The 13699-nt window shown below is 40.7% G+C and overlaps 1 protein-coding gene across 1 annotated transcript in view; it reads left to right on the top strand.

Moving 5' to 3' along the window:
- dock3 (dedicator of cytokinesis 3) overlaps positions 1-10896 on the top strand; it is a 542206-nt gene extending 531310 nt beyond the window's left edge. The window contains exons 53-56 of the mRNA XM_060909764.1: positions 808-895; positions 6670-6789; positions 7852-7934; positions 10351-10896. Of these exons, the coding sequence (XP_060765747.1) occupies positions 808-895; positions 6670-6789; positions 7852-7934; positions 10351-10893 (834 nt within the window). The 3' untranslated portion in view covers positions 10894-10896. The remainder of the gene's footprint in view (positions 1-807; positions 896-6669; positions 6790-7851; positions 7935-10350) is intronic.
- The last annotated feature ends 2803 nt before the right edge of the window (positions 10897-13699 follow it).

Below are 13699 nucleotides of genomic sequence, written 5' to 3'. Positions count from 1 at the left end.
ATTTCAGAAAATCTGAGCTTCAACAAGCCGTTCAGATTCGCCTCCTCTTTCTATGTCACAAGGGGAGCTCATGAGAATTATACCTCCCCTTCATCTGAGTATACTGTGAGTTGGCCTAGTAGTTAGCATGTCCGCCTCTCGATTGGGAGATTGCGAGTTCTATTCACAATCGGGTCATGGCAAAGACCATCGTAAAAATGGTACCTACTGCTGTCTGGCAAGGCACGCTGCAATACAGATGCGCGTGGGGAGTCAAACTCTTGCGGTTACCAGAGGACTAGCCCCCCACTGTAACCCTAGCTATGTAATAGGCGAGAGGCCGAGGGCTACGGAAACGGAGATCGGCGCCGCCACATGGCGTGGGAAGGACTTTGACTTTTTGACTCATCTGAGTATCTCCACTCATGGCTTGAGAACTGCCTTAACAAATTAATAATTCATGAAGAAAGTGCTACCTGATTGGCTGCCAGAAAAGGGGGTTGAGTGAGCTGTGGCTCCTTATCATTTAATGGGACAGGCACTTAAATCAGGCGTTTTGAACAGGGCTGTTTAGACAGGGTGAGAAGGGAGCTCTGGTGCTTTATCCTTATCGTATTTTGACCAAATTATGTCACAGACATTTCTTTCAGACATCAAAGATCTGTCTCAACTTGTGGAAAAGTGGTACAATATGTCACCTTTAATCCATCAATTACACATGCAGTTCATTAACATGCCTTAGCATGTCTTTTTCAATATACATTCTTGTAGCATTGACTGTATATGTATATGGTCTATAGTCTATATGAATACAAATTTTATCTCCAGCCAACCAACCTGCAGAGGGCCTTGTTTCATCAGGTGATCGGTCCATGCAAGCCATTCAGCGACCCCAATCTCTCTGTGGCTGAAAAAGGTAGGTCTTTTTTCTCCATAACTTTTAAACCATTAAAAAGTTATATATATATACACTACTGTTCAAAAGTTTGGGGTCACCCAGACAATTTTGTGTTTTCCATGAAAAGTCACACTTTTATTTACACCATAAGTTGAAAAATGAATAGAAAACATAGTCAAGACATTTTTTTCTGGCCATTTTGAGCATTTAATCGACCCCACAAATGTGATGCTCCAGAAACTTATTCTGCTCAAAGGAAGGTCAGTTTTATAGCTTCTCTAAAGAGCTAAACTGTTTTCAGCTGTGCTAACATGATTGTACAAGGGTTTTCTAATCATCCATTAGCCTTCTGAGGCAATGAGCAAACACATTGTACCATTAGAACACTGGAGTGAGAGTTGCTGGAAATGGGCCTCTATACACCTATGGAGATATTGCACCAAAAACCAGACATTTGCAGCTAGAATAGTCATTTACCACATTAGCAATGTATAGAGTGCATTTCTGATTAGTTTAAAGCGATCTTCATTGAAAAGAACAGTGCTTTTCTTTCAAAAATAAGGATATTTCAAAGTGACCCCAAACTTTTGAATGGTAGTGTGTGTGTATGTACAGTGGTGCATGAAAGTTTGTGAACTCTTTAGAATTTTCTATACTTCTGCACAAATATGACCTAAAACATCATCAGATTTTCACACAAGTCCTAAAAGTAGAAAAAGAGAACCCAGTTAAACAAATGAGACAAAAATATTATACTTGGTCATTTATTTATTGAGGAAAATGATCCAATATTACATATCTGTGAGTGGCAAAAGTATGTGAACCTCTAGGATGAGCAGTTAATTTGAAGGTGAAATTAGAGTCAGGTGTTTTCAATCAATGGGATGACAATCAGGTGTGAGTGGGCACCCTGTTTTATTTAAAGAACAGGGATCTATCAAAGTCTGATCTTCACAACACATGTTTGTGGAAGTGTATCATGACACGAACAAAGGAGATTTCTGAGGACCTCAGAAAAAGCATTGTTGATGCTCATCAGGCTGGAAAAGGTTACAAAACCATCTCTAAAGAGTTTGGACTCCACCAATCCACAGTCAGATTGTGTACAAATGGAGGAAATTCAAGACCATTGTTACCCTCCCCAGGAGTGGTCAACCAACAAAGATCACTCCAAGAGCAAGTCGTGTAATAGTCGGCGAGGTCACAAAGGACCCCAGGGTAACTTCTAAGCAACTGAAGGCCTCTCTCACATTGGCTAATGTTAATGTTCATGAGTCCACCATCAGGAGAACACTGAACAACAATGGTGTGCATGGCAGGGTTACAAGGAGAAAGCCACTGCTCTCCAAAAAGAACATTGCTGCTCATCTGCAGTTTGCTAAAAATCACGTGGACAAGACAGAAGGCTATTGGAAAAATGTTTTGTGGACAGATGAGACCAAAATAGAACTTTTTGGTTTAAATTCTAAGCGTTATGTTTGGAGAAAGGAAAACACTGCATTCCAGCATAAGAACCTTATCCCATCTGTGAAACATGGTGGTGGTAGTATCATGGTTTGGGCCTGTTTTGCTGCATCTGGGCCAGGACGGCTTGCCATCATTGATGGAACAATGAATTCTGAATTATAGGAGCGAATTCTAAAGGACAGTGTCAGGACATCTGTCCATGAACTGAATCTCAAGAGAAGGTGGGTCATGCAGCAAGACAACGACCCTAAGCACACAAGTCGTCCTACCAAAGAATGGTTAAAGAAGAATAAAGTGAATGTTTTGGAATGGCCAAGTCAAAGTCCTGACCTTAATCCAATCGAAATGTTGTGGAAGGACCTGAAGCGAGCAGTTCATGTGAGGAAACCCACCAACATCCCAGAGTTGAAGCTGTTCTGTACAGAGGAATGGGCTAAAATTCCTCCAAGCCGGTGTGCAGGACTGAGCAACAGTTACCGCAAACGTTTAGTTGCAGTTGTTGCTGCACAAGGGGGTCACACCAGATACTGAAAGCAAAGGTTCACATACTTTTGCCACTCACAGGTATGTAATATTGGATCATTTTCCTCAATAAATAAATGACCAAGTATAATATTTTTGTCTCATTTGTTTAACTGGGTTCTCTTTATTTACTTTTAGGACTTGTGTGAAAATCTGATGATGTTTTAGGTCATGTTTATGCAGAAATATCGAGAATTCTAAAGGGTTCACAAACTTTCAAGCACCACTGTGTGTGTGTGTGTATATATATATATATATATATATATATATATATATATATATATATATATATATATATGAATGAAACCGCTGTGCTGTGTGTATTATTATATTATATATAATACAAACACACTAAACGTGCCAAAAAGATCTCCATTTGGATTTAAATATTTGAATAGGAAAATATTTAAGAGCCTTTGATCGGATAATTACTGCGGTAATAAGTTTCAGCTCGCAGCATTTCTTTTAACCCTAACTGATGCAGTGAGTAGTTTCTCATTTATTTCTTCAACAACCATGTTGGAAGACGTATCCTGTGGTCTTGGAAAAGATGTTACTGTGTTTCAGAAGAGTCAAATTATTGGCCTGCGTCAAGCAAAGGAAAAAAACGAAGGAGATTGCTGAAATGACTGGAATCGGGTTAAGAACTTACTAAAATCTGGAAGGATTATGGAAAACTGTTGACTTTGCGAAGAAATCTGGTTGGGAAAAAAATCTTGACTGACCATGATCAGAGATCACTTAAAGACTTGGTCGAGTCAAATCATAAAAAAATCAACAGTAGTGAAATCGTCAATAGTGAAAGTGAGAGCATTTCCACACTCACAATATGATGAACTCATAGTATTGGGACGAAACAGCTGTCTGGCCATAAGAAAACTACTTGTTAGTAAGAATAATCGCAAGAAAAGGCTTCAGTTTGCGAGGGAGCATAAAGATTGGATTCTGGAGCAATGGAAGAAGGTCATGTGGTCTGAAGAGTCCAGGTTTACTCTATTCCTGAGTGATTGGTGCTTCAGGGTAAGAAGGGAAGAGCATGAAGTGATGCATGGGTCATGGATAGTGGCCAGTGTACAAACCCCTAGATGCATTTTTCTGATCTGGGGTTGCTTCAATTGGTCAGGTCGAGGCTCAGCAACCTTTTGGCTCAGAAAACTTTACAGTGGTTGGACTCTCCCATCATGAAGACATGATCTCGGTGAAAAATGAACGCAGCTCTGGATGTAAATCCGTGTTGTGATGTTGCATAAGGTTGTTGAAACAGTGCCACGGTGAATGTGTGCTGTAATCAAAGTTAAAGGCGGTTGAGTATCAAAATTGTCAGTGGTACATAAAAATAAAGTTGATCAATCTGACTTTTTTTTTTTTTATAAAGTGTGGCATGTTGAATGAAGTATGTGGAAGGTTTTTTTTCTTATCTTGCCCAATTCTTTGATTTATATTTCATTTATGATTATGGATTTGCCCAGTTATTATGCCTTATTGTGGCACATTTCACACTCAACAAATAACCTCAGGTGCAAAAAAAAAAAAACAGACTTCAAGATGTAGTCAGTGGACTTTCTTTTTCCCATGACTGCAGATCATAATATACTGTACATAGTATGTACTGGCTTAACTAATCATCACCTCCCATTTGTCTGTGAAGGTTCTCAGTCATCCAGGTCATAGTAAACCATAGGTGCTAAAAAAAAAAAAAGCAACTGGACTTGCTTGAAATTCTTGAAGATGTTTCACCTCTCATCCAAAAGGCTTCTTCTGTTCCACCATTCGACCATTGCCTCCCATTAAAGCTCAATTAAATATAATTCCACCCTTCTACTTTCTGACATTATTTATGCAATAATTCTTGGTGAATAATTCACGAGTTCAGAGGGCGTACAAAATAACCACAATAACAAGTGTTGCCAGGCAAAACAAACCTCGCCCGGCAGCACTTATTTTATACCTCTATGTTGATAATGGTAATATTTCTCAATCATCAGCTGACAGGTTATAGTCCTATGAAAATCCATGACCTTGAGTTTGACATTTCAAAGTCATTCAAGGGCAAAGATCATGGTGCCAAATGAAAGCCCATTTGGCACTTCTTATAAGCTGATCATGGTAAATACAGTTGTGTCCATAAGTTTACATACCCTGGCAGAATCTATGATTCTTTGACCATTTTTCAGAGAATATGAATGATAACACAAAAGCATCTTTTCCACTCATGCTTAGTGGTTGGGTGAAACCATTTATTGTCAAACGACTGTGTTTTCTCTTTTTAAATCATAATGACAACAGAAACTACCCAAATGACCCTGATCAAAAGTTCACATACCCTGGTGATTTTGGCCTGATAACATGCACAGAAGTTGACACAAATGGGTTTGAATGGCTACTAAAGGTAACATGGTGAGGCAAATTTGCACTCATCAGCCCGGAAGCTGCGCATGGGATGTACTTGGACGTTCCAACATGACAACGATCCAAAACACAAGGCCAAGTCGACCTGTCATTGGCTACAGCAGAACAAAGTGAAGGTTCTGTAGTGACCATCTCAGTCTCCTGACCTCAATATCATTGAGCCACTCTGGGGAGCTCTCAAGCACGCAGTTCATGCAAGACAGCCTAGGAATTTACAGGAACTGGAGGCTTTTTGCCAAGAAGAATGGGCAGCTTTACCATCTGAGAAAATAAAGAGCCTCATCCACAACTACCACAAAAGACTTCAGGCTGTCATTGATGTTAGAGGGGGCAATACACGGTATTAAGAACTGGGGTATGTAAACTTTTGATCAGGGTCATTTGGATGTTTTTTGTTGTCATTATGATTTAAAAATAGAAAACACAGTTGTTTATCAATAAATGGCTTCACCCAACCACTAACCATGAGTGGGGAAAAAAGTTTTTGTGTTATCATTCATATTCTCTGAAAAAAGGCCAAGAAAGCAAAAATTCTGCCAGGGTATGTAAACTTATGAGCACAACTGTATCAGCCGTTTTCAAGTTACAGCTCTCTGAAAATCCGTGACCTTGAGTTTGACCTTTCAAGGTCAAAGATCATGGTGCCAAATGAAAGGCCATATGGGAGTTCCTATATGCTCATACTAGTAAACATCTGTCTATTGGCAACCGTTTTTGAGTTATAATGGAAAACGTTATTTTGACCGAAAGGTTGACCTTTCTGGTGACCTTGACCCGATTACCCCCAAAATTTAATCAGGTAATCTACGGACCATTGCCCAGCTACCCTGAAAATTTGAAGTCAATCAGTGCAACCGTCTAGACGCTAGATTGTTAACAGACAGATAAACAAACAAACCGGACTGATTACAATACCTCGCCCCACTGACTCAGTTGCGGGCGAGGTAATGAAGAGTTCAGGTGCCAAACATGACAAGTGCCAACTTGCTCACAAACAAACAAACACACACGCCCGTAGTGGTGCAGAAACAATCAATTTCAAAAAGTTCTTTTGTAGTTTTGTTTGAATAAAGTTTGATTTTTCAGATCATGACAGTTCTTCCAATTAAATTGCTATTGCAAAATTAATTGATTTGCATTGGCACTGCCATGTATTTTCCACCGTTCAGTAGAAACACCACAAACGGCACATTCAGTAAATCCAACTTATTGGATGTCAGTTCAGATTGCACCGATATGAAATGGCCAGTTCTATCAGGAAAATTAGACAAAATAGCATATATTCACAGAAAACAAGAAAAATAGATGTGTCTGCTTTTGCCCTTGAACTCTTCAAACATTCCCAGAATGCTTTGAGTTATAATCCCATTTTAAGTTACTCATTTCTTCTTTAGTGTTGACTGCTCCAAGCAGCTGGAGCCTGGACAGTGGCACAAGAGACGCGCTTCCTTTCCTGTCGACCCATGTTGGGAGTGTGATGGCTCCACCGGTGCCCCCTCGCAATTTTCCTCCTGGTAAGAGAGCCCAGAGTTATACAAAAAAAAAGTGAAAATGAATTTCAAGCAGGCGGCACGGTGGTGTAGTGGTTAGCACTGTCGCCTCACAGCAAGAAGGTCCTGGGTTCGAGCCCAGCGGCCGACGAGGGCCTTTCTGTGCGGAGTTTGCATGTTCTCCCCGTGTCCGCGTGGGTTTCCTCCGGGTGCTCCGGTTTCCCCCACAGTCCAAAGACATGCAGGTTAGGTTAACTGGTGACTCTAAATTGGCCGTAGGTGTGAATACGAGGGTGTGTGAAAGGTTGTTTGTCTCTATGTGTCAGCCTTGCGATGATCTGGCGACTTGTCCAGGGTGTACCCCGCCTCTCGCCCATAGTCAGCTTGCCTGCGACCCTGTAGAACAGGATAAAGTGGCTAGAGATAATGGACGGATGGATGAGATGAGCTTTCCGTAAAGCAGTGTGATCATTAATGTGTATTGCGTTCCTGAGGTACAGTATATGAATGAAAACCTTTCTCAAAAGCTATTTAAAAGCTGTTTGCATCAGACATGCAAATGTCAGAGGCTTAATCAGTGGCTTTATTATGTGGTTGACTGGCAGAAATGGGCTCCAATGCAATCAGCGTTCCCGAAATGACTTTCAGGTGCAGTAAATCTCATTGCTGATGCAAAAGTAATTGATTTGCATTGGCACTGCCATGTATTTTCCACCGTTCAGTAGAAACACCACAAACGGCACATTCAGTAAATCCAACAAGTCTATCTTATGCTAAGCTATCTTGCTGTTGGAAAGAGTTCTTATTTCTCCGTACATCCCCTGTTAGTAAATCAGCTTGCATAATTTTGTATTATAGGTTTGTATTAAATTAGAGCCGTTGTGTGCCATGGTTGGAGCCATCACACTCGTACATCAGAAAGGAAACCCTCAAGCATTCATCCTTTTCGATTTCCCCCCACATATGGCACACCATCTCCCTTCCATGCCTTTTCTGAATGTTAAATATGTTTCGAACGAATCTTCTCTACTTCTCCAACCTGTTTTCTCCAACCTGTTTTCTATCCTGTGGTGTCCTTCCCTTTAGGGCACTTCTCGATGCACTTTGATGCTTTCCAGCAGCAGATTGGTGAGCTCCCCCCAGCTCTCCCTGCACGCTCCTTAAGAAAGGTATCTTTGACGAAATTTCTAGTCCGTATTATGCACACAAGTGGTGAGTTAAAGCATCCTACATTTACGGTAGACTTCCAAAATCCTGACTTGGATGTCATTTGTAGATTTGTAAAAGTGCCTGTAGATTTGTGCATTTGGTGGTTCAATGTCTTCTTTTCTTTTACATTGGTTGGCTTACTTTTGGCTCTGCCTCGACACTGATTTGCCAGGGTCTTTCCTCATTAGTGGTACAGTCAATAAATATGGGACTAATGAGAGCTCAGAGAGACGGGTTAAAAAGTAGGAGATGTAAATCCTGAGATCTTTGCCATTTCTCTGCCATTTAATTAGAGCAGGCATAGGGCATGACATTTGCGAGGTGTATTAGAGAAAACTGTTTTAGATCTTGGGTACAAGTGATTCAGAACATAGAAATGTTTGTAAAGGCAAAGGGTAATAAAAAAAATCACATGGGTATTAATTAACTCGGGTGGTAGTAATGCCAAGATCAGTCATTCAAGATCAAGTTCATGTCCTTAGCCGGATTTCCAAGACCATTCTACATGTCGGCATATCAGGTGAAAATTCAAATTCCGTCCAAATTGCTTGAAACGGTTCTCATTGAATGCAGAACAACATACTTGTTACGGAATTAAAATATGTTTATCCATTCTTGAGATATTACAAATCAAAGATTGAAAAAAACGGCTTAATTTTACAAAACCGACGTTATATTATGTATTCGGATCACATGGTCCAAAATGGGCCTCATGAACGAATGAGATCAAATGTTTTTCTGAATAACTTTTTTATTTTTCAAGATATTTCCATGGAAATTGGCAGGCAAATAGATGGTTGTATCCTGAATACAAAGTTTGAAAGATTAGTCAAAACAAATTATGCAAATTAGCATTTAATTAGTGTTAATTATGCTCAGTAGGTAAAAACGTTAAATTGGTATACTCAACAAAAAAGTAATAAAATATTTCTAATACCCTCTTTGTGTTCTGTAGGCCTTTATATTTCTCAAAAGTAGGGCCGACTAATGTTTATATTAAAGAATATAAATGATTTTTATTTCGATTTACACTACCGTTCAAAAGTTTGAGGTCACTTTGAAATGTCCTTATTTTTGAAAGAAAAGCACTGTTCTTTTCAATGAAGATCACTTTAAACTAATCAGAAATCCACTCTATACATTGCTAATGTGGTAAATGACTATTCTAGCTGCAAATGTCTGGTTTTTGGTGCAATATCTCCATAGGTGTATAGAGGCCCATTTCCAGCAACTCTCACTCCAGTGTTCTAATGGTACAATGTGTTTGCTCATTGCCTCAGAAGGCTAATGGATGATTAGAAAACCCTTGTACAATCATGTTAGCACAGCTGAAAACAGTTGAGCTCTTTAGAGAAGCTATAAAACTGACCTTCCTTTGAGCAGATTGAGTTTCTGGAGCATCACATTTGTGGGGTCGATTAAATGCTCAAAATGGCCAGAAAAATGTCTTGACTATATTTTCTATTCATTTTACAACTTGTGGTGGTAAATAAAAGTGTGACTTTTCATGGAAAACACAAAATTGTCTGGGTGACCCCAAACTTTTGAACGGTAGTGTATATTCACAGCTTTCAAGGCGAATCTCGAAAAAACTGTATGAGCCACGTCCAATAAACAATTCACATTAATTGAACTGAACTTGACACTCGCGTTTCTGACTTCCGGTTTTTAAAAAATCTCATTCCGACCACTAAGATCTCAATATTTTTTCATCAAAACAGCTACAGTTATATTCTAAAATAGTTGTTTATTTACATGAATCAGTTTGATTTGAAAAAATAAGTAGGTAAAGCTATGAAAACTCAGTTCAAAGTCTCCCGTGAATCATAACATCAAAACTAGCTGACGGAACATTTTGCTGAATACTTCATCAGAAACAGTGAGAGCGAGAGAACATCCCTATAAAAGTTATCTGTTTGATAGTCACGAGTCATCCAGTCGGAAACCGATCAGAAGAGAGAGAGAGAGAGAGCCTGAGCGCTTTCCCATGACTCAAAAAGCACTGGCAGTTTCCTGACGTCACGCGAGCAGAGTTTTACTCTGTTATACCAACTTCAACCTGCTGTTCCTCCCAAAGTCCTGAACAGATCTTAACGAGATACATTTCTTTGGAAAGCAGAGATTATAAGATAGTATCCGCGATAGAAAATATTCAAGACTTAAGCAATGACAGGTTTGGAAACTTAGATGAGCGTCTGCATGGACAATTTTCACAGCACGGCCAGTGTGCGTCTGATATGCCTACTACATGCACCATTGGTTTGATGGATTTAATTTCTATACTATATTATTTATTGTATCAGTAATATTACAAAATGGAATTTTACCCAGGGCTTGTGTTCATATTAATGCCATTCTCTTCCTCCCTGGCTCCAGTCACCTCTTCATCCCATACCCGCCTCACCCACAAGTCCTCAATCGGCTCTTGATGGCAGTAACTCCACACTGTCGGGCAGTGCCAGCAGTGGCGTCTCATCCCTAAGCGAGAGCAACTTCTGCCCTTCCTCATCAGATGCTCCGGCGCTGGACTCGACGCCCAGCTGCCAGACGTGGACCACAGACACAGACGAGGCAGAGACACCCAGCACCGTCCGCTACAGCGTTTCTGAGCCTGATGTCCTGGATAGCCTAAAGCCAGCCCCCTGCCGTAGCCACTCGGCACCTGTGGGCGTCATGCCATTGCTGCCTCCAGACGGGCACCACCATATCCACGCTGGTCATGGTGGCCATTACCACCTCCATCAGCATGAACCACCTCCAGCTCTTCCCCCCAAACCATACCTGAGAGAAGGCTGCATCCCAGAGGAGGATTTGAGACCTGTGCCGAGACCAATGCCACGCAAGATCTCCCAACCACTGCTCACCAACAAGGAAGAGCAGGCCAAAGTGGCATGGGAGCATGGCATCAGTGAGGAGTAGAGGCGTGGCCAATAGTGGGGCAGGCCATTTGCATGTCACATGGTTGAAGCCAGGTTTATCTGATGTGGTGCACGTTACCTCTAACAAGACTTTTTACCAATCATCATAGGAGCATCATTAGTCCTGATGCAAGAACTGAGTAAATCCCTTGGATGAACTTTCAAGATCATAGCAGTCTGGTTTATGCTTCATCAGAAGTGCTTCTGGGAACCGTCTCAAAAAGAAACTTCTGAAAGCCTGTAATGTTCATTGTTTTCAACGCAGTAGGAGGTTCTTAATTATTTTCAGGCTGTCCGTCAAAAGGTGGGGGCGGGGCAGTAAACAGAAAGAAGTATTAAGTGAAAGACATTCTGTTGTCAATTCAATCAAAATGGTGTCTCAGAATGGTGAGTGGACAGTTTTTAATGTGTCTGAGAAATAGACGATCTCATACAGAATCACAGTCATGGCAAGCTATTTTAAAAATTTAGTGACGTAAGCTCCAATTACTCTCCAATGAATACCGAGAACATCACATTAAGTTAAGAATATCTTAAGAATATTAAGTTTAATAATTCATTGACTTAATAAAACCCTTACGTCAGAAATAATACACAATGGGCTGTCCTGTTATGGGAAAATAATCCATGTTGAAGTGGGGTGTTACAGCCCAAAGTGAAACAGGGTTATTTTCCGATAGCCGCATAATTAAATTGGTTCACTTTTTAATTAACGTCATGTCACATCACGCTTCTGACCGTTTAGCATTACATTGCAGTTATTTAGCAGACGCTCTTATCTGGAGCGACGTACAACGTATCCAGAGCGGCCTGGGGAACAGCTGGGGGTTCGGTGCCTTGCTCAAGGACCATTCAGTTATTCCTGCTAGTCCAGGGAATCGATCCGGTGACCTTTTGGTCCCAAAGCTGCTTCTCTAACCTTTAGGCCATGACTTCCCTATTAATAATTGTTTTAGTGTACATACACAGGTAATTATTTAAACAAAAAAATCATATTAAAAAAAACATTTATTTCAAACTTCAAAAGTGGCATGCAAATGTAATGTGCGCAGAAATCGATAAAATAAATCACAATCCCACCTTACTTTTGAATAGTTTTCGACCAAACGTCGTAGCATCTTTAGTGCTTTTCGGAACAGAATTTTCTTTCATAATTTGTAATTCTTCCTCACTTATGCTGACACAGCGATCGGCCGCCATTTTGCCGAGTCGCTCGAAGTGATAATCGAGAAATAGTCCGAATTTCTCAACCAATCAGCACGCGCGATTTCCTATAATCACCTGGGTATTTATACTAATTATAATTTCGTAGTACATTCTCAAAACAAGTTAGTTCCTCTTATCACTCAACAGTTGTCCTTTCATCAGCCTTTCGATTCTCTTTCCAAAAAGAACAAAACAAAAACGTGACTTATGTTCCCAAGAAAAGCCTAGGTCACAACCGGCCGTACGTGCTCCTACGGCCGGTCTACGTGCAAAAAACGCAAGAAACGCACGCGCGTGACGTGCTGATTTTCGAGCCGTAGACTGGCTGCAGACCGGCCACAGAGGTTCTTTGTCATGTCAAACAAACTCTACGAGCGCTTACGTTTTTTTCAGGTTGCAAGACAAACTTACGGCCAACGTGCGTCTTTCTCCACGAACAAAAAAACGCAGCGATTTGGGAAACGCCAAAAATCGCACGGCCAAAAAATCGTACATCTGGTTGTGACCTAGGCTAAACCGCAAACTCCACTATCCTGAGGATTTTCCCATGGTGGAAAACGTACTGACGATACAAAGCGCTGACATTGAAGACTCCTTTTATAAATGTTATACGAGTATAAACGTCTCCTTAAAGAAAGCTTCACCATCTCAATACTTGCGTTTTCCTTTGTTACATAACATAAAATCAGTTCATTATTAGCCTTAGATTATGTCGCGCCTCTGCCAGACAATCCCTGTGAATGAGACACGGTAATAATATAAACCTATCGTTTACGTTCTAGCCGAGGATACTGTCAGAGCTCCTGTTATAGAATCCTCTCACAGCTGCTTTATTTAAAAAGAGAATAAACATCGCAACAATGCACCTTGGACCAGCTCCCTTGAAATGAAATATTTTGAATTGTTACACATACAGGACACTTTTTCGATGGAATAAAAATGTGTTCTATTCCCTTCTAGCAGGTTTCATTCATTTGGTTTGATAGCATGCAATATTGTTAGCATATCGCTTATCCTACGTCTATTACATCACTCTACCCAATGGAGAATGAGCGTTGAATATGGTTTACGATATTGCATGGCTGTCAAGACAACATGATGTCACACGTCAGAGACGTTAAATTTCCGCCTAACGGTTAGAGAAGCAGCTTTGGGACCAAAAGGTTGCTGGTTTGATTCCGTGGACCAGCAGGAATGGCTGAAGTGCCCTTGAGCAAGGCACCTTGTTCCTTCTGGCCTAGACGGGGCCGGAGTGAGCTACGCCATCATCGATGGTCTCATTACCTTGTTTCATTCGTTTGGTTTGGTTTGGTTTGATAGCATGCAATATTGTTAGCATATTGCGTATCCTATGTGTATTACGTCACTCTAGCCAATGGAGAATGAGTGTTGAATATGGTTTACGACATTGCATGGTTGTCAAGACATGACGTCACACGTCAGAGACGTGAAACTTCCACGCTAGCGAGCGACTGGGACAATTTGTTAACAGACACGGCCGCCAGGTTTGCTTCGTTAAATACGGAAGATTTTGAGAGGATTTTGAAAGAGAAAGACGCGTTGAACACCCAAAAGGAATGTGTGTATATAATAATCTCATC

Source organism: Neoarius graeffei, chromosome 26, assembly GCF_027579695.1.
Source record: "Neoarius graeffei isolate fNeoGra1 chromosome 26, fNeoGra1.pri, whole genome shotgun sequence".
NCBI classification, from domain to species: Eukaryota; Metazoa; Chordata; class Actinopteri; order Siluriformes; family Ariidae; genus Neoarius; species Neoarius graeffei.
The sequence above is the reverse complement of the archived record's forward strand: the minus strand, read 5'-3'. Positions and strand labels throughout refer to the sequence as shown.